The sequence below is a fragment of the Choloepus didactylus genome, chromosome 1, assembly GCF_015220235.1.
Source record: "Choloepus didactylus isolate mChoDid1 chromosome 1, mChoDid1.pri, whole genome shotgun sequence".
NCBI lineage: Eukaryota > Metazoa > Chordata > Mammalia > Pilosa > Megalonychidae > Choloepus > Choloepus didactylus.
The window spans coordinates 171,991,583-172,013,596 of record NC_051307.1 but is presented as its reverse complement, the minus strand read 5'-3'; the positions used below and the strand labels follow the sequence as shown (position 1 = coordinate 172,013,596).

At 36.5% G+C, this 22,014-nt stretch overlaps 1 protein-coding gene across 1 annotated transcript; it reads left to right on the top strand.

Annotated features, from left to right (window-relative positions):
- The first annotated feature begins 743 nt into the window (after window positions 1-743).
- Window positions 744-21,680, top strand: SGO1 (shugoshin 1). Its single transcript, XM_037828234.1, has 8 exons — window positions 744-869; window positions 3,039-3,187; window positions 3,269-3,465; window positions 7,970-8,046; window positions 9,582-9,640; window positions 10,776-11,600; window positions 20,325-20,514; window positions 20,739-21,680. The coding sequence occupies exons 2-8, from the start codon at window positions 3,046-3,048 to the stop codon at window positions 20,854-20,856; spliced, it is 1,608 nt and encodes a 535-aa protein (XP_037684162.1). The 5' UTR covers window positions 744-869; window positions 3,039-3,045; the 3' UTR covers window positions 20,857-21,680.
- Window positions 21,681-22,014: the final 334 nt, after the last annotated feature.

The following is a 22,014-nucleotide window of genomic DNA, read 5'->3' as shown; positions in this document are numbered from 1 at the left end:
AAAAAGTGAGTGGACGTGAGAAATACTTAGAAAATATAATTGACAGGACCGGGCGACTGATGGGAGATGGAAGGGATGAAGGAGGGAAAGAATCAGTAAGCATGATTCCCCAGGCTTCAGGGTAGGTGGTAACTGGATGGATGCTGGTGCCATTTCCCGAGGGTTAATTAGAGGAGGCCAGAAAAAGAGAAATAACCGTGCACAATGGCTAAATATTTTAGATATCTATACTTTTCCCGATAATAACCCGTTAATCCAAAGTTTGCTCCCTTATTTTGGTTTTAATTTTCCTAATAGCTGCCCCCCTATAACAGGCTGACTGCTTCCGCCGGCAACCAACTAAGGAAATTCCTCTCACAAGAGGGAGCCGGTGAGCAGAACCTCGGAGACGGAAAGCAGTCAGACTAAAAAAACTTGAAGCCTTTGAACTACCTAAAATACCCCGCCTTAAAGGTCTCAGAGAGGCTCCACCCCTAAAAGCCCACTAATTCAGAGAAATTAACTCCCGGCAACCGCCGCAGCCTGACCACTGACTCCGCCCCTGAAGGGGTGGGACTGGAATCTGGTGGATGCCCGGATGTGGAAGGCCGGAGATAGTGCGTCACGTGACACCACCTGGTGGGGCGGGATGCTGCCTGCGCCAGGGCTGCTGGTGACGCCTTCGCATCATGTGACCGCTGCCCGGCCAGCCAATGGGGAAGCCCAGCGGAGAATTTCGAATGAGTCGCGGAAGTCAGAAGCGACAAGAGCTGGTGCTACAAACTTTGGAGTCCGGACCCCTGGATTCGGGGTTCCCGCGACTGGACAGCCTCACAGAGCCTTGGAATGTAAGGAGAAGAACGACGGCGACGGCAAAAGTGCTGGCCAAGGTATCGTTCTGGCCGCGCCCGCGGAAGGCGGGTTGCCGGGTCCATTTGTAGCGACACTCACCCTCCTCTACCCGACTTTCCTTGAGTATCTCGGAGAAAGAGGAGGCCAGGGTTTTCTAGGTGTGGAACAGGAGTGTCGTGACTTCTGTCTCTTCTCCTTCAGAAATTTCTGTGTTGATCTACGTCTGGTGGTCAAAAGTTTGGGCTGTGGGGTCGGACTGCTGGGAGCCTTTTTCTGCTCATCTACCCGACATGCACTCTCCGATGCTCCAGTTTCTTCTTTTGTTGAATGAATGGGTACCGAACCTGCTGCTCTGCAGAGTTGTGTGGATTAAGTGATACGTGAATAAAGCCTGTACGGTAGTTAAAAGCCAGGCTCACCGAAAGGGCACAGAAATTGGCAGCTATTCCTTGCAGTGCGATACCGTTGATGTCCTACCCTCGCTGTCCAGATCTTTGGCTTCCTCGGTACCCTGGAGAGGCCGGCACTGACCAGAGTCCTACCTGGCTGCCTTGGCTGCAGGGCTGATGAAAGAATTATGGATGAGATCCAATATCCTAGGTTCTTTTGACTCCGGACCCCTACCCGAATACAAGCCTAGACAGACCTGTTCCCGTCATCCAGCCTGTTTTCATTTGCTGTCTCTACCACACCCCTTCCCATACCACACACGCTTCCACACCTGCATCCCACACTCCCAGTTGGCAGCATTGGCCTAGACAAGAACCCAACTTCCTATTTTACCACTTTTTGTTGTGTTTTGTTTTTGTTTTTGTGGTTTTAACTTGGTTAAACATAATAACGTAAGGCTTTTTAGATAATCTTTGTTTTTAAAATACTTTAAATTAACCTGGTCAGTTACTTAATCTGTATGACTTTCAAACATCTCCAGTTGGAACTCAAAAACTTTATTGGGGTACACTGGTTTTTATACAACCCACTATCAGTGTTTTAAGAAAATAGTTTTGCTTGCTGTGCTGGAAGCTTCCCAGTATATATTGTACCACCATTGGCAGAAAGGAAATATTAAAATGGCATTTACAATATCCATATTTAAGACCCCAACCACTGATAGAAGAAAACAAGTAAGCCCTGGAGAAAACACCCAAGAAAAAGTAATGTTCAGAAAAAATATTTAAGAGGAGAGTAAGATCTCCTTTATAATGAAATTTGTGTAGGGAGATTATTGTAGGAAATGAATCTTATTTTTTGCAATTTTAAGATGTGCAAAGTAAGGTCTAGGGTAAAAGATGTTCTTGAAAAGTAGTTTGACATGCTTAGTAGCAACATACTGAAGTATATCTGATTTGCAGCATTGACAAGATTAAATATACCTAAGTTTTAATATACTTTATAGCATATTCAACCATCAATGAATGTTTTGCTACTTTTAACTGTATTTATTTATTTAGAACAATCTTTAATGTCTTGTTATGTTCAAGATTTACTAGGTGTTAGAGGACCTGAGTTTTAGAAATAACTTTGAGAAAATGCTTGTTCCTCTGCCTCAGCTCCTATTCTTTCCAATTCTATAATTGCTATAATAGCCGATTAAAATTGGATATGGTGCTACATAGTTTAAACCTCTGAGGATCACTTTGACTTTCTTGAGAGCATGCACATGAATTAATATTCAGTTAAAAGAGTATGGAAGACAGAGACAAGTAATAAATTAATATAGAGAAGAGCTGGAAAACAAATCCCAGATATATAATTGCCTCTGAACTAATGCTGTAAGCTTAAAACACTAAAAACTGGTCAAAAACATTGTTTGTAAGAAACATAAATAATAATAGTATTAGTAAATAACGATTTTAAGCATTTTCCATAGTGCCTAGCATATAGTAAGCCCCTAGGGAATAATTTTTAAAGAATGAATGAGTATCTTATGACAGAATCTTTGGGCTGGAAATTCATATTTTTAATAAGGGTTCCCTATAGATTGCCTGAGGAGGATGAGATTATGCCAAAATTATTGAGATTTAAAATCTACAAAATCTAGGTTGTTACCAAATTACCTATCTACTTTGAGCAAACTCTACAGTGACTAAGTCTCTATGTCATCCATTCTTTATGGACAACCTCTGTTTTCAATCTTAAGTTTTATATTTTATAGGAGTATTGGCTCTTGGAAAAATTGAATGTTTTTTCTTGTTTTAAATTCATAGGCAGAAAATGGCCAAGGAAAGGTGCCTTAAGAAGTCCTTTCAAGATAGTCTCGAAGATATAAAGAAACGAATGAAAGAGAAAAGGAACAAAAACTTGGCAGAAATTGGCAAACGCAAGTCTTTTGCAGCTGCACCATGCCAAGTAATCAGTAAGAAATTTTCATGTTGGCCTTTTCCAAAATTTTTCAAGTTTAAATTTAACAACTGATAATTTTTTAATCCTCTTTTAGCCAGCACTTCCACACTGCTGAAAAATTACCAAGACAACAATAGAATGTTAGTTTTAGCTTTGGAAAATGAAAAGTTCAAAGTGAAAGAAGCCCAAGAAATCATCCTACAGCTGAGAAAAGAATGTTACTACCTCACGTGTCAGCTATATGCATTGAAAGAAAAACTTACTTCACAACAAACAGAAGAAACTGCTCAGGTATTTTCATTACAAAAGCTGAATTTCTTTGAGTAAAAGTGAAACCCATGGATTAGTAGTTGTTCCAGTTTGCTAATGCTGCCGTTATGCAAAATACCAGAAATGGATTGGCTTTTATAAAGGGGGTTTATTTGGTTACAAAATTACAGTCTTAAGGCCATAAAAGTGTCCAAGCTAAGGCGTCAACAATAGGGGTACCTTCACAGAAGAATGGCCAGTGGCTCCTGGAACACCTCTTTTGTCTGGGAAGGCAGGTGTCTGCATCTTCTTCCTTTGCCCCCAGGTTGTGTTTCAAAATGGCTTTTTCCCAGGATGTTTCTCTCTAGGTATCTGGGGTATTCTCTTAGTTCCTCCCAGGCAAACTCTGAAGTAGCAAAAGTCTGCTTTCAATGGCCATCTTCAAAATGTCTGTCTTGGTTGCAGCAGCTCTCCTTCTGTCTGTGTGCTCCTATAGGACTCCAGTGATTTAATCAAGACCCACCCTGAATGGGTGGGGTCCATATTTCCATGGAACCATTCAATCAAGAGGTCATACCCTAATCAAAGATGTCACTCACAGTTGGTAGGTCACATCTGCATGGAAACACTCAATCAAAGCTTCCCAACGTAATCAACACTAATACACCTGACCCACAAGATTGCACCCAAGAACATGGCATTTTGGGGGGACATAATACATCCAAACCGGCACAGTAGTTTAGATCAATTTTGATATTTAAATTATCAGTAGCTCTTAGTTAATTGACTAAAGCATATCCATCTATAGATCTCTAGCCCAACTATTGTGCCTGGCCAATAAAGAAAGCTTCAAGCATATACATGATTGAGGCCTGGTGTGTCTAACATGGTTCTGAAAGCAGGTAGCAAGACAACATGCAGAAGATGTAATTTAACCTTTTGCACTGCTGGTCCCTTTGACTGTTGAGCTAAATGAGTCAAAGATGGGGCAACTAAGCTAAAGATCTAAAAGTAGTAGTTGAAGTAGACTAATCCAAAAGCTTTGATCATTGCTACAAATCTTAACTTTTCTATATAGTTTTGCTATTCACAGGAATTCTATAAGAACTGCCTTTATTTAGGGGGTAGAGAATATTTAAGTACTTTTTTGTAGAATCATTTTTACTTACTAGTTGGCCAATAAAGAAGATAATGCATTAACTACTAAACAAGAAATACCCTGAACATTTTGCTGACCAGATTTTTTTTTATTCATTTTATTGAGATATATTCACATACCACGCGTCATACAAAACAAATCGTACGTTTGGTTGTTCACAGTACCATTACATAGTTGTACATTCATCACCAAAATCAGTCCCTGACACCTTCATTTCCACACACACAAAAATAACAAGAATAATAATTAAAGTGAAAAAGAGCAGTTAAAGTAAAAAAGAACACTGGGTGCCTTTGTCTGTTTGTTTGTTTCCTTCCCCCATTTTTCTACTTATCCATCCATAAACTAGACAAAGGGGAGTGTGGTCCTTGTGGCTTTCCCAATCCCACTGTGCTGACCAGATTTTTAATCTAATTCTGTTTGTGCCCAAGGCTATATAGAAGGGGCTGAAGTATGGACCTGCCACCAAAATATAGCAGATGTGGAGAAAGCTTGATTAGGTTATTCATTGTCTCATTGAATGTTAATCCTGAAAAGAGTACTGATGAGCTAGTTTCTCCCCTTTTCCCAAAAGCCACTGCCAGGGAAACTGCATGGAGCAGAGAGAAAGAAAAGCAGTGGTGGGTGTTCAGGTGTTAACAGAACAAAGTTTACTTTCTTCCCATATGACCATACGTTTAAGCAGTGCCAGTGAAGACTGGCATTTATACGAGGAGGCCAAATAAGAAAGCCAAACCATAGTGTTTGGGTTAGGGCTGTGGAGGGACTTGAGAAGGGAATTAAAGCCTCCTCTACATTAGCAGGAGGTGTCAGTGAGAGAGTTCTTGCTTCCCTGCAATTAAGGTGATTCCATGTTTTTCTATGTATAGTGTGTGTGTATGTGTGTGTGTGTTGATCACATACACATGTATATAACATGTACATGTACAATGTAGTTGAGCAGTTCTTATACAAATATTAGATATGATTTCTTCACCTTCATATGAGGGTTAAATTATTAAAAATTTTTTTTCTTCAGAATGTAATCCTTCCTACTTTTTATTTCCTTGTTAAGTTAACTAGTGAGGGAAAAAAATCCCAACAAAGACGTTCGACTCTCCCTCTTCCCTTTCCAGAGTTTTCTGCTACGATCACACATGGCAGTTGAGTGAAATGAATACCCAATGAGATAATCACAAAAGCAGTGGGGGAGAAATTTCTATTATTGCAGGCCATCTGACATTTATCAATGATTTTTGAGTATTTATTAAAACTTATTGTTACCTGCTGGGGGGGAGGAGGTATTTTTAGCATTTAAAACATCAAAATTTGTTTTCTGCCATATACTTGTTGCATGTATCAGTGATTCTCAACCATCTTGCTGCACTTGTGTTTTCACATTTATGAAGTCAAATAACAATGGTGGAGAGACTTAAAATGCTTTTAATAATAAGAATGTTTTTCTTGCCTACGAGTAGTTAACCTAGCTTTTAAGAATCAATCACAAAGTAATTTCTAATAGCCTTTCTTGAACCTCTAAATTTTATAATGAATCATATTAGTTTTTAGGTTGTTATCATATTGTTAAGTAGTCCTTTCTTTATTTACCTTCAGTAATAAGTAGTTTCAGAACATTAGCTGTGTTGATATTAAAATGTAAAACTTTTAACAGGATTAAATTTCTGATGAAAAATCTTAGACCATAAGGTATAATATCAGCATATCATATGTGCAACAAATTTCTATATATATATATATATATAAACCGAATTAGGATACCTTATATGGTATCAGACTGGAAGTCTCATTTTCTAATATCAGTCTACAAATTTGCCTGTTATTACTTGTGTTCTCCATGTTCTCCCCCATTACAGTGGTAAAGTGTCCCTAGTCCTTTCAAAGTCTAAGCAAGTCCTCTCTTCTTACACCAGATTCCCTTTCTCTCACATCCTCCAGGACTCTGCTCCTGACAGTTTGCTCCTCTCCTCCAGTATGTGTCTCCCTCTCTACTAGATCATTCTAGCCATCATAAAAATGTGGTTTAATATCTCTCACCTTAAGGGAAAAGGAAAATAAAAGAATCCTCTCTGGTCTCATAATCTTCTCTAACTCCCCTTTCCCTGCCTCACAGCAGAACTTTTCCAAAGGGTATAGTGTGTTCACTGTCTTTACTTTCTTAACCTCCATTCACATTTCAGCCCACTTTTATCAGGCTTCTCTCCCTACTATATCATTACCAAATTCAGTGGTCACATCTCTGTCTTCTTACTTGGCCTCACAATAATATTCAACACAGAAATTACTCTTAGTTTTCTTGGCATCATACCACCCCAGTTTTCTTTCTACCTTTCTCACTGTTTTGTGTCAGTCTCCTTTACTGGTTTCTTCTTTATTCTTCTTTTAAATGCCAATTTCCCACACCTATCTTATCATCCCTTTCCATAGTTTTAAATGTTGTCTATCTGCTGGTGACTTCCAAAGTTATAGGCCTAGACCTGAACACAAATACATACCCACACATGGCTACTGTTTGGTATCTACACTTATGTTTATAAAAGATCTCAAACCTGCTTTGTTCAGAGCACAACTCTTTATTTTTCCCTTCCCAAAGAAAATGTGTACTTCTGCCTGTCTACTCATCTCAATAAAGCATCCCACCCATTTGCTCAGGCCCCAACCCAAAAGGCTACTCTCTTGCATTGCCTCCAACCCACCACTATGCAATCTTTGAGCTAGTTTTGTTATCTCAAGGCCTTCTACTGGACTTCAGCTCCATAGCCGCAACTCTAGCCTTGCTTGGTATGCAGTAATGGTCTCCTAACTGCTTTAGTGACTTTCCGTCACACTTAGACCAAAATCCAAACTCATGACTCTCAAAGCCCTATATTATCTGGTCTCTGTGTGCACATCTCCTACCACTCTTAGTGACTATGCTCCAGCCACAATGGCCTTCCTTTCCTGAGCACAGCAAGGTTTTTCTTGCATCACAACGTTTGTATTTATTGTTTATACTGCATTCTCTTTCTTCTGCTTTCAGTGTCTGGCTACTTCGTGTTCATCAGATTTCACATCAAAAAGTTCATATTTTAGATCCTGTCTAAAGGAGCCCTCCAACCTCAGTTACTCCATGTCACTTCATCTTAGGTGTTTCCTTCATAGCATTTACCATTATCTGAAATTATTTATCTATCTCTGTTTCCTTTTTTATATTCTGTCTCCCTGGAGTGGAATGTAAGCTTTCAGAAGGCAGGACTTAATCTCTTTTTTAGTTACTATAGTCCCATTTCCCAGAACAGTTCCTAGCACCATAGTAGACTGTCATTAAATGTTTATTGTTGACTAAATGAATGCTTTGTTATGAATACTACAGTGATAACAGTATTTTCTTTTGTTTTAATACATTTACAGAACCAGGAAGTATGTCCCTCTGGAATGGACTCCAATAGTGGTGACAACTCCAGGGAATTATTTGTAAAGGATTTACTGTTAGTATCAAATTCATTACTACAATTATTAATAACAGGAAAGATTTAATTCTGTGACCCATTTATGAAAGGAATTTTAGGAAATTTGTATCATATTTACTCTCGTATTTGAAATCTGATTCTCTACTGAGAATTTAAGAAAATTTTACATGTTAAAATTTGTTAATAGCCAAGCTCTAGCTTTCTTTTTCTTATATGTAGTTACTTTTTGATGTCTAGGAATAAGAAGCTTTTCTAGAATTTTTTTACTATTCTCTTCAGTTATATTTTCCTCTCCAAATATTTTTATGCTAGCAAGGATTTGATTATTCAAATGATAGGTTTTTATTTATTTTTATTTTATTATTTATTTGCTTATTTATTATTGAGATATAATTATATGAATAAAGTGCACAGATCTTAATCATGCAGTTCGATGAGTCTGAACCAAACCTCAGTTAAGATTTAGAGCATTGCCATCTCTAGCCCAGGATTTCTCTGTATCAGTGCTATTGACATTTTGGGCTGTATAAGTCTGTTGTGGAGACCTATCCAATGCATTGTGAGACACATAACAGCATCCTTTGCATCCACCTACTCATTGCCAGTAGCACCTCAGTTGTAACAACCACAACTGTTTCCAGACATTACCAAATATCTCTTGCATAGCATAATTGCCCTCAGGTGAGAACTGCTACCATAGACAGTTCCCTCATATCCCTTTCCGGTCTGTCCTCTCTTCACAGAAGTGACCACTCATATGATTTTTTATCTCAATAGATTAATTTTAATCATGAATAGTTTTAAAAATTGTGGAACTTTAAGACCTGACAAGATACGTTGTGGGCAAAAAGAAAGAAGAGGTAATCGAGTTTTTATAATATTTCTAAAATAGTTATTATTTACCACAAGTCGGTCCTTTCTGTTGCCTAAGTCTGTATTTCATTTTTTATGTCTGGGTGGGAAAAGTCTCTACAGAGAATAAAAAATAAAATTACAATTAGAGTGAAGCTACCATAATAGTATTAAATCATAAAGAAATTTTTTGTTTTTTAAACCAGAGTTAGAGGGATGGTAAGACGTTTAAAGACAATGAACAGGAGTTAACTGCAAAGGAGTCAATTCTTTACCCACATACAATCATGCACTACCAACAAATCACAGCTCTGCTGATGATTAAATCAGGCTTCTAAAGAGTTGAGTAATCAAACTGCATTTCTTTAAAATATTTGATAAGTCGCTTTTGATTGGTTATTTCTCCAATTAAATGAAATTACAAGTGGAGCATGTTTTTCAGGTGGAACTGTCCAACTTGAGTATTTTAGTCCATGTTTCAGTAGGAGTTAAATGTCAGTCAAAAGAAATCAGCCTCTAAGTAATCAGCATAAATGTTTTTTGTTCTCCTTTGATACAGAACAGATTTACTGATTTGGAATGGAATTATGAAATGATACCTACGAGAAAGAAAAATAAGCCTATGATTTAGGAAAATATTGTATTTGTTTTTATTACATGATTGCTAAATAAATTTCTATTTTTCATTGGTATTTTCTAAGGCAAATTCCTCTTCAGGAAGCTGAACTTTCAGGACAAGGCAAATCATTCCAAATACAAGGTAATTCAAGTGAAAATCTAAATATATTATTAAGAGCAAGAGGAGATCTTTAAGAACAAGTAGCATGAATTAAATTACTCTAATTGGTTATTTTTTAATGTTTTTGATCTTCAATCCGTATTCTGCTTAAAAGAAATCAGTTTATTTCATACAGAATGATAGAATTTTAAAACACTTTGGTCTGTTGGGCCAAAACTGTACTGAGAAACCTTAGCTATAACTGTGGCTGCAATTTATTGTATCCCATGATAAGCCCATTTCTGTATTAGGTCTTTTAAATATATTATCTCACACAACCTTTACAACAACCTTGGGATATAGGTACAGTCTGTATTGTTTTATATAGACTCCAAGTAAAGCATCTCACAAAAAGTAGTCCAGCTAGTAAAAGCTGAACTCCAAAGCCATGTTCTTCTTACTAGTCTTACATTGATTTGCCGCTGTTACCAAGTATCAGTCTCCTCTACATAAACTATGATTTGAAGGAGGGATAGTATTTGAATAAGTAGAATCAGAGGAATATCATCACTTTTCACCAAAATGTAGATTAGATGTATCACCCGACAGGCTTTCCAGCTATCTAAATCTTACTTATTTTTCAAAGAACAACTTAGTTCCTACTTTCTCAGTTTATTTGTCTTAAGTTGGGATATGGGTTCTCTTCCTCTGAATTGTATAACCACAGATATGTACAGATTGCTCATTTGTTAACTTTAACTTTCTACAGATAATGTTTGTAACTACAATGAGAGTCTAAGCTTCCTCTTTTTATTATCCATTGACCCTAAAAAGTAATATACCTAAATATAGGTGGTAGGTATTGGGTAATTTGTAAGCAGTCTCAATTAGTACTTAAATTTCTTTAAACCACAGGCACATCAAACCCCTTATTAGGATATTTTTCAACGTTATAAAAGATTCTTTCACAGGTCAACATAAGCCATCAGTTGATGGTTGCCAAGTAAATGGATGGTAATATTAAGTTCCCCAGATTTCTATTTACTTATAGTAAATGTAGTAAACTCTACAGATTGACTTTTCATTCATTCCATTTTTAACTTGGGATTCTAAGATTCTTGAAATTAAAATTCCCATAAAGTAAAATTGTTTTTTCATTTATCTTTTAAATTCTCAGAGCAAATATCTCCTGTTCAAGAAACACTGAGATTTGATTTTGAATCAAGTGAAGATAAGCCTACTGATAATGTCTTACCTAGAACCGTATCAGTTCGTCACAATTTAAAGAAACATTGCAACAATCTGTATCAATTTGATACCTTGGATAATTTTGAAACTAGTCATTTGACAGGGGAACTTTTTGAATTGGAAAGAATTCGAGTTCCAGACCCGCTCATAAATGTACACATACCTGAAAATGTAGAACGAAACGTCTGTCAATGGAACAAGGACCAAATTAACTTATCACCAAAGTTGATTTACCCAGCAAGCCTTAGTAAAACAAAAGAAATCATTTTAGAGTGTAAATCTGAGCAAACCAAAACTAAACATAGAGATACACAAAGAAGAAAAAGAGAAAAGAAAAGAAAAATTAACAGAAAAAGTAAATCAAAGTCTATATCAAGGTATAAAGGGAGCAAGCATGAAAATAAAAAAACCGTTTCCAAAAAAAATTTAGATGAATCTTTCAGTTCCAATGATGCTTACAATTTTAATTTGGAAGAAGGTATTCATCTCACTCCTTTCCGGCAAAATAAAAAGAGCAGTGATTCTGAAAGAGAAGAAAGCAAAAATGGCTCTGAAGTAAGCATTTGTGAATCAAGTGAGTCAGGAGATGATTCTGATGACCTCTATTTACCTTCTAAAACTACCTGCAAGTACATTCAGAATCCCACTAGCAAATCAGATAGAAGTCTCATCACCAGGCCTCAATCTAAAAGGCAACTAAAATATACAGATGAAAAAGAGACCCAGGATTCCGAGCCAACAAAAATTCCTACCAGTAAGTCATGTACTTGTTTGCTTTCATTTTTAATGTTTATGATAAATGATTACTCCTGATGCTTATCTCTATACTTGCCATCTGTCTCTCTGGGGGATGTGAGATTTGCCATCTGTCTTTCTTTGGGGGAAGTTACAGGCTTATAAAATAGTGGGGGACTGGGAGTGGAAATCACAGTTATGTTATTCTGACCTACTTCAAACTAATTTAAATCCTCTTTAGTAACAAATACTACTTGTTATACAGAAAGCATTTTTATTTTCTATAAAGAGATCCCCAAGATAGGAAGAAACTTTTTTTATGTGTGAAGACTTAAGTTGAATTAAAATATCTTTTATACACTCACCTGATATATCCCCTTCAAAAGGAAATCAAACTTTAATCCAGTGACCTGTCATTTTAAAGGTTTTGCTTTATATTTAATTTGATAGGAACTGTGATTTAAAATAATTTTCTTGTTAGTGAAGGAGACTAATGAGCCCAAGAAACTTTTTCCCCATTTGATAGGCTTAATATTCTTTTGTTTAACCAGAAAACTACTGCTCAGAAAATCTTGCTTTTATTAGTTAGATCAAAAGTAAAGCATGGTTCAAATGTTGCTACAATAACCTGTAACTACTCACTAAGGTTCACATCTGGGAATTTTAGTTCGTATGGTAAAACTAACATATGCAGTCAGAGTCTATCATTCTCTATTATCCCATTATTTCATAGTATACTCAGAATAACTCTGAAATGTATCATCATGCTTGTTTTGTTTATAAGGAAACTAAAGCCTAAAAAAGTTAAATGACCTTTCAAGGTCAAGCAGTTAGGCAGTGGTAGTATACAAATACCCTTGTTTAAAATTTTGTTGTAGTGGTGTTGGGATAAATTAAACAACATTGGCAGAATGTTGATAACTATTAAAGATGGATAATGATGGGTTCATTATCCACTTTTCTGTACATTTGAAATGTTCCATAATAAAACATTTTTAGAAGGAAAAAAAATAAGTTCTCAAATAGTTTTTCTTAGAGTTTGATCCCCAGACCAGCAGCATCAACTTCATCTGAAGACTTCTTAGAAATTCAGAGTCTCAGGACCAACTCAGACCTTGAATCAGAATCTGTATCTTTCCATCAGTTCCCTGGGGAGATTCATATACATATAGCTTGAGAAGTATTTTTCCAGAATGTGGCAACTGATCTGATATTATTTTGCTTAAACATATTTTTCAAACTGAAAGTTGGAATAATTACTCCAGTACAATATACTTATGTAGGGACAAAAAAAATATTTGAAACACAGATGACCCTCCAGCACATTTCACAGTTACAATTTAATTTATCTTAGGAAACTGTTTGCTTTTTACAGCTTTTTGAGGAGATTCTCTTGCAATGTCTTTACTATTGGCTACATAACTGCCTCCCAAAAATAGATATAGCTCCAAAGATGTAGAGTAACTTGGATGCTTATGATAGGAAAAACATTACATAACTTTTAAACACACTAGCTTTACTAGAGGGAACCTCTTTTTCTCCTGGCTTACATGTAAGCTAAGATTTAGAATTCTCATTTATTTAATAGAATAAGTTTAAGTGGCTTTATAACACTATAGGAAATCACTTACTTGATTGTAAACTTTGGTATTGAAATAGATATGGGATTGTGAGGCCCTGCTTGTGCTGCCTGCGGATGGAGGAGTGATTAAAACAGAAGGCACTGCCCACCCCAAGGGCCTGGAGAGCTCCCCCAGATCATCATGGGAGCAAGTGGGCCTAGCTGAAATGAGTCACAGCAGCATTCAGAAATCATGCATAGGTGAGGGATCCAAGATGGCAGATTAGGAGAGACAGAGCAAAATTCTCTTCCATGAAAAACACTAGATAAAAGACCGAAAGTGCTCCACAATAGCAGTTCCAGGCTTCTACTGGCTGGACAAGGTCCGCTACATCCACAGTGACTGTGCACTTGGTGAAACCAAGAAACGGAGTTCGGAATAAAGTGAGTGTTTCAGCTGCTGGGGAAACGGCACGCAGAGGCCACAGTGGGGAGAAACCTGGAGTCAGCATTTGGAGGCAGGTTAGTTTAAAAACCTGAAAAGCGGCTGCAGATATGGTAGAGTCACACAGTCCAGCACAATGGGGAGTGCCTTCTACGCCCCAGGCACCTCAGTATCTGACATGGGTGATAGCCTTTCTCACACCCGCAGCTAATTGTCCTGGAGCCAGGAAAGGGATGCTGCAGCAAGCAGAGGACTGCGGAAGTGGGAAGTTACCATGCCCCGTACAGCAGTGTTTTCAGCCAACTAGGAAATGCCCCTTCACAGCATCGCAGCCGAGAACTCCTCTAGGGGATTCCACTTGCCTGTGACGTGCAGTCTTCCTCCACAGAGGCCCATGGAGTGTACAGTTGAGAGGCAGGGTCCCACATGGAAGTGTGAAGAGCACTACACCAAGCCCAGGGACTTGTGGGCCCATGGCAGACACAGACTGTGAGAAAGCTGAGCTGAAGGGTTGGACTCGTGCAACAGCCCTTTGGTGTTACAGTCGCAGTCCCGGGAATGGCTGGGAGTTCTGGGTCTTAAAGCTGTCTTCCCTGCCTAACAGCACAGTGCACACCATCCGCTCTCAGGGCTGGCAGTCCCAGCTGCACACAGAGAATTGGTGCACTGATTGGACCCCCACAATGTTTGGACCCCCACTGGCTGCACAGACGAAATTGGAGAGAACTGGCTTGAGGGTAATAGGTGGCTGGGGGGTGGGTGCCATGTGCTGGTAGGTCAGGGAAGGTGCACTCCACCAAGCTGTAGTTCTGTCAAATTATAGGTAATTATTCAAATAAGTCTGCATATCCTAAAAGAACCCTATCAAGATAAGCAAATGCCAAGATGCCAAAAAAAATTTTTAAAGCATATGAAGAAACCAGAAGATATAGATAACCCAAACACCCAAATAAAAAAAACCAGAGGAGACACAGTACTTGGAGCAATTAATTGAAGAAGTAATCACAAACAAGATCATGGCTCAGGATATAAAGGACGTGAAGAAGACCCTAGAAGAGCATAAAGAAGAATTTGCCAAAGTAAATTAAAAAATACCCAAGCTTATTGAAATAAAAGAAACTTGATCAAATTAAAAAGATCCTGGAAACACATAGCAGCAGATTAGATGAACACAAAGAACAAGTAAGCAAAATGGAAGAAAATGTTTTGGAGAGTGAAAGTACAAAACTAGTGGAGAAAAAAATCAGAAAATTTGAAATGGATCTCAGGGATATGATGGACAACATGAAGCACACAAATATAAGAATCACTGATGTTCCAAAAGGGGAAGAAAAGGGTTAAAGTCTAGGAGGAGTATTCAGAAACACTGTTGGGGAAAACTTCCCACCCTTCTAAACAACATAAATACACAAATCATAGATGCTCGATGAACTCCAAACAGAATAAATCCAAATAAACCCACTCCAGACATATTCTGATCATATTGTCAAATGCTGAAGAGGAGCAAGTTCTGAAAGCAGCAAGAGAAGCAATTCACCACATACAAGGGAAACAACATAAGACTAAGTAGTGACTACTCACTCAGCAGCCACCATGGAGGTGAGAAGGCAGTGGTATAACATATTTAAAATGCTGAAAGAGAAGAATTGCCAACCAAGAATTTTTTATCCAGCAAAGCTCTCCTTCACGTTTAAGGGAGAGCTTATAATCTTCACAGACAAACAAATGCTGAGAGAATTTGCTAACAAGACACCTGCCCTACAAGTGATACTACAGGGAGCCCTATCAGCAGAGAAAAAAAGAAAGGAGAGGGAGGTATGAAGAAGGGCTCAGAACTAAAGTGTTCTAGTAAGGGTACATTAAAGGAAATAGAGAAAGGGAAAAAATATATCTGACAAATAAAAACCAAAGGATAGGATAGCTGATTCAAGAAATGCCTTCACAGTAATAACATTGAATGTGAATGGATTAAGCTCCCCAATTAAAAGATATAGATTGGCAGAATAGATTAAAAAATATGAACCATCAATATGTTGCTTACAACAGACTCATCTTAGACCAAGAACACAAAGAAATTGAAAGTGAATGGAAAAAAAAATCCCATGCAAGCAGCAGCCAAAAGAAAGCAGAAGTAGTAATATTAATCTCTGATAAAATAGACTTTAAATGCAAGAATGCTATGAGACAAAAAAGGTCACTATATACTAATAAAAGGGACAATTCAACAAGAAAACAATCATAAATGTCTGTGCATCCAATCAAGGTACACCAAAGTACATGAGACAAACTATTGACAAAACTGAAGGAAGCAATAGATGTTCCACAATAATTGTGGGAGACTTCAATACATCACTCTCTCCTATAGATAGATCAATCAGACAGTGTCAGTAAGGAAATTGAAAAACTAAACAATGTGATAAATGCATTTGACTTAACAGGCATATGTAGAGAATTACATCCCAAATCACCAGGATACACATTCTTCTCTAGTGCTGCTCACAGAACATTCTCCAGAATAGATTATATGCTGGGCCATAAAACAAACCTCAATAAATTTAAAAATATTGAAATTATTCAAAGCACATTCTCTGATCACAATGGAATACAATTAGAAGTCAATAACCATCAAAGATGTAGAACATTCACAAATATCTGGAGGTTAAACAACACACTCCTAAACAATCAGTGCATTAAAGAGGAAACTGCAAGAGAAATTGCTAAATATCTAGAGACAAATGAAAATGTAAGCACAACATATCAAAACTACGGGATACAGTGAAGGCGGTACTGGGGGAAATTTATAGCTCTAAATGCATACATTAAGAAGTAAGCTCAAATTAAAGAACTAATGAAACAATAGAAGAAGCAAGAAAAGGAACAGCAAGCTAATCCTAAACCAAGTAGAAGAAAATAAATAAAAAGGATTAAAGCAGAAATAAATGACATAGAGAACAAAAAAAACAGTAGAGAGAATAAAACCAAAAGTTGGTTCTTTGAGAAGATCAACAATATTAATAAGCCCCTAGCTAGACTGACAAAATCAAAAAAAGAGAAGACAAATAAAATAATAAATGAGAGAGGTGACATTACTGTGGATCCTGAAGAAATTTAAATAATAATAAGGGGATGCTATGAACAACTGTATGCCGACAAATTAGATACTGTTGAGGAAATAGACAATTTCCTGGAAACACATGAACAACCTAGACCAGAGAAGAAATAGAAGACCTCAACAAACCAGTCATATGCACAGAGATGCAATCAGTTATTGAAAAGCTTCCCACAAATAAATGTGCAGGGTCAGATGGCTTCATGGGGAAATTCTACCAAACTTTCCAGAAAGAACTAACACCAATCTTACTTAAACTGTTTCAAAACATTGAAGAAAATGGAACGCTACCTAACTCATTTTACGAAGCTAACGTTACTCTAATACCAAAACCAGGTAAAGATGCTGCAAGAAAGGAAAACTACAGGCCAATCTCCCTAATGAATATAGATGAAAAAATTCTCAACAAAATACTTGCAAATTGAATCCAAAGACACATTAAAAAATTATACACCGTGAATGAAGTGGGGTTCATTCCAGGCATGCAAGAATGGTTCAACATAAGAAAATGAATCTTTAATACAACATGTTAACAAATCAAAAGGGAAAAATCAAATGATCATCTAATAGATGCTGAAAAAGCATTCGACAAAATCCAGCATCCTTTTTTGATAAAAACAATTTAGAAGGTAGGAATTGAAGGAAACTTCCTCAATATGATAAAGGGTATATATGAAAAACCCACAGCCAACATCGTACTCAATGGCGAAAGACTGAATGGCTTCCCTCTAAGATCAGGAATGAGACAAGGATGCCCGCTTTCACCACTTATTCAACATTGTGCTAGAAGTGCTAGCCAGAGCAATCCAGCAAGACAAAGAAATAAAAGGCATCCAAATTGGAAAGGAAGAAGTAAAACTCTTTATTTGCAGATAATATGATCTTATATCTGGAAAACCCTGAGAAATCGGTAATACAGCTGCTAGAGCTAATAAACAAATTTAGCAAAGTAGTGGGATACAAGATTAATGCACATAAGTCAGTAATGTTCCTATACACTGAAAATGACCTAACTGAAGAGACACTCAAGAAAAAGATTCCATTCTCATTAGAAACAAAAAAATCAAGTACCTAGAAATAAACTTAACCAAGGATGCAATAGACCTATACATAGAAAACTACATAACTTTAATAAAATTAATAGAAGGGGACCTAAAAAGATGGGAAAATATTCCATGTTCATGGATAGGAAGGCTAAATGTCATTAAGATGTCAATTCTACCCAAACTCATTTACAGATTCAATGCAATTCCGATCAAAATCCCAACAACCTACTTTGCAGACTTGGAAAAGCTAGTTATCAAATTTATTTGGAAGGGAAAGATGCCTCGAATTGCTAAAATCATTCTAAAAGGAAAAGCAAAGCAGGAGGACTTACACTCCCTGACTTTGAAGCTTATTATAAAGCCACAGTCATCAAAACAGCATGGTACTGGCACAAAGGACATATTGATCAATGAAATTGACTTGAGAATTTGGGGCTAGACCCCCAGATCTGCAGTCGACTGATTTTTGATGAGGCCCCCAAAACCACTCGACTGGGACATAACAGTGTAGTCAACAAATGGGGCTGGGAGAACTGGATAGCCATATCCAAAAGAATGAAAGAGGACCCCTACTTCACACCCTACACAAAAAAATTAACTGAAAATGGGTTAAAGACCTCAAAATAAGAGACCATACCGTAAAACTCCTAGAAGATAATGTAGGGAAACATCTTCAAGACCTTGTATTAGGTTATTTCTTAGACCTTACACCCAAAGCACAAGCAACAAAAGAAAAAAAAAAAAAATAGATAAATGGGAACTCCTCAAACTTAAAAGCTTTTGTACCTCAAAGGAATTTGTCAAAAAGGGAAGAAGCAGCCAATGCAATGGGAAAAAAATATTTGGAAACCATATTTCTGACAAAAGACTGATATCTTGCATATATAAAGAAATCCTACAAGTCAATGACAGTAGTACAAACAGCCCAATTATAAAATGGGCAAAAAATATGAAAAGACATTTCTCTGAAGAGGAAATACAAATGGCCAAGAAACACGTGAAAAAATGTTCATCTTCACTAGCTATTAGGGAGATGCAAATCAAGACCACAATGAGTTACCGTCTCACACCAATTAGATTGGCTGCCATTAAACAAACAGGAAACTACAAATGCTGGAATGGATGTCGAGAAATTGGAACTCTTATTCATTGCTGGTAGGACTGTATAATGGTACGGCCACACTGGAAGACAGTCTGTCAGTTCCTTAGAAAACAAGATATAGATTTACCCTTCGATACAGCAATTTCACTTTGCAATATATACCCGGAAGATCTGAAAGCAGTGACACGAACAGATATATGCACACCAATGTTCATAGCAGCATTATTCACAATTGCCAAGAGATGGAAACAATCCAAATGTCCTTCAACAGATGAGTGGATAAACAAAATGTGGTATATACACACAATGGACTACTATGTGGCAGTAAGAGGGAACAAGGTCATAAAACATGACAACATGGATGAACCTTGAAGATATAATGCTGAGTGAAGTAAGCCAGGCACAGAAAGAAAGATATTGTATGTTACCACTAATGTGAACTCTGTGGAAAATGTAAAATCAATAGTTTATATTGTAGAATGTAGGAGACCTAGCAATAGACTGCAGACAGTGAAGGGGGAACAATAATCTAATAACAACAGTTAAGGACAGTAAAGTTAATGTTATGGGCATGCTCAAGAACGACTATGGTTTGTTAATTTTTGGGTGGTAAGGTAAGAAGAAGTTGGCAGCAATGTAGTTATTTTAGGTTAATTGTTTTTCTTATTCCTTTGCATGGTTATAGTACGTTTATTTTCTTGGGGTAGGGGTAGGAACATCTAGGAAGCAATGTAGTTATTTTAGGTTAATTGTTTTTCTTATTCCCTTGTTCGGTTATGGTTTGTTAATTTTCTTGGGGTATGGTAGGAACATATTGGAAGCAATGTGGTTATTTTAGGTTATTTGTTTTTTCTTATTCCTTTGTTTTGGTTTTGTTTGAAATATGTTTTTTAATTGTTTTTTAATTTTTTGATAAAGTTAAAACGATGAATGTTTTAAAAAAGGTTAAATAAGTAAATGAACAATGGGCGGAGGAGGTGAATGGAATGTTTTGAATGTTCTTTTTTATTTTTATTTTATTTTTTTGAGTAATGAAAATGTACAAAGATTGATTATGGTGATGAATGCACAACTATATGGTGATACTATGAGCAACTGATTGTACACTTTGGAGGATTGTATGTTATGTGAACATACTCAATAAAATTGCATTTAGAAAAAAGAGATATAGGCCTTGATGACTAAATTTTAGTCATAAGTGTGACTAAAATGAAATTGAACAGTTAGTTTAATTCATTTGCCCAGTTTGGAGGAATTTTAAGTTTTCATACAGTGTTCTGTTGTATCAGCTCTTCACATATACAATAGTTTGTATTTCAACATCATATAGGATGAAGGGAAGAGAAAAAATGATGAAAATGTAAAAAAAATCTATGTTGTAAATATACGGAATTTTTTGTCAGCTTAGAATATATAATTGAGTATAATTTTAGTTCCTATGATTGTCTTTGGAAAGATATTCAGTAAGTTATTTTTGTAGGTGCACCACCTGAAACTTACCAGTCAACTCATCTTGGTCTGAAGGATATTACAAATGTTTCCTTAAGTCCTGTAGTGAAAATCAGAAAACTTTCTCTTTCACCCAATAAGAATAAAGAAAGCCCAGCAGTGTCTCCGCGTAAACGTAGGTGCACAGCCACTGTAAACTATAAGGAACCTACACTCTCTTCGTAAGTATTTGAATTATGGGAATTCATTTTTAATGATATAGGGGGTGTGGGGTAAGGTTGTAAAACTTTGTTCAAGAATGTGTCTTACTTGAAATATAAAAGTTTGAAGAAAAAAATAGAAGGGGGAATATTAGAATTAGCATGTTTTACAATAACTTTATACTAAAGAATAAGTTTGTTAGAATGCTTATAATTATGCCTAAGATCTCTTTTTACCCTTATAGGAAGTTGAGAAGAGGGGACCCTTTTACAGATTTGTGTTTCTTGGATTCTCCTATTTTCAAGCCAAAAAAGGACTCCAGGCACAGTTCAAAAAAAAAGTGTATTAAGCAAATACAGTGAAGCTTTCGTTGGATGCCATTGAAATTCATCATCCACTCCACTCTGTTACTCGAAGAAAAGTTCGTAAGATAGCACATGAGTGAATTAGTTATTGTCATAGACTATTCTCTTGACAGAACTATATAGATCATGAACGTTTCTTCAAAACTATACTTAAAATGTGATGGTTGATCTTAACCTTTAATAAATTTTGGTTTATTTTTTCTTGTGAATATAAGTATCTGGACTTAAGCACGATAATGGTTTAGATTTCTTATATTGCCTAAAATCCTTCATTTTAATCAAAATGTCTTTTTTACCAAAAGTTTGAAAATTAATAATGATTATTCAAATTAAGATGCTTTAATTAAAAGCTTTCGGCATCTTTATTTTTCCCTTAAGTAGGGGATGCTAGAGTGATTTTCGAAGACAGGCTGAGGACCTTTTGAAATTCCTTATAATATTTGAGTGAAGTAAATCCTTGACATTCACAACAGGATATACCTTAAGTTGTTTGTGGATCCTTTATATCACAGTTGTGTTTAATTTTTCAGATAAAGTATATATGAGATCGTGATTAGAGAACTGATGGTTACTTCGGCTCAAGGACTAGCTAAGTGACAAGCCCTGAACCTAAAGCTCTAAGGGCACGTTGTTCAAAGTGATGCTTCACAAAATCACAAATCATTATTTTGTAGACTTTCATGATAGCTCTAATTTACTAAAAAATCTCAAGTGTTAAATGTGTGAATACTGAAGTTTTTTTGTATTTGCTCTATGTAAGTTTTTGATCAACAAATGAGGGAATTAGTCAATTTAGAAAGTTTGAACCCTATACTTGTAAGTATCTCTTTAATCTTTTGAAGAACTGTAATTTATCCAGTTTTTAAAGAGCAAATAAAATTTGGTATGAGATTGTGCTCATGTTTTTCTTTGTTTGTTTTTTCTGTTCTTTAAATACAAAGATAGAATATCTGTCTTTCTAGTCTCCGCTATCCTCATCCTCCTTGGACATTTCTATTTGTGTTTTCCTTGTTATTCTCTGTAGTCATTGCCATGAAATTCAGCTTCCTCTTCATACTTTCAACCTAACACTTTTTTTCTCTCTTCCAAACTTCATTGTGGAATTTCCAGGTCTATTATTCTTATTTTACTGGTGGCCCTTTCAATCCTGACCTC

Excerpts from the sequence above, each read along its gene's own strand:
- SGO1 (XM_037828234.1), top strand. The coding sequence starts at position 3,046 with ATGGCCAAGGAAAGGTGCCTTAAGAAGTCCTTTCAAGATAGTCTCGAA. Across the intron at positions 8,047-9,581 it reads TTATTTGTAAAGGATTTACT|GCAAATTCCTCTTCAGGAAG; the intron begins GTTAGTATCAAA and ends GTATTTTCTAAG. Across the intron at positions 20,515-20,738 it reads AAGGAACCTACACTCTCTTC|GAAGTTGAGAAGAGGGGACC; the intron begins GTAAGTATTTGA and ends TTACCCTTATAG.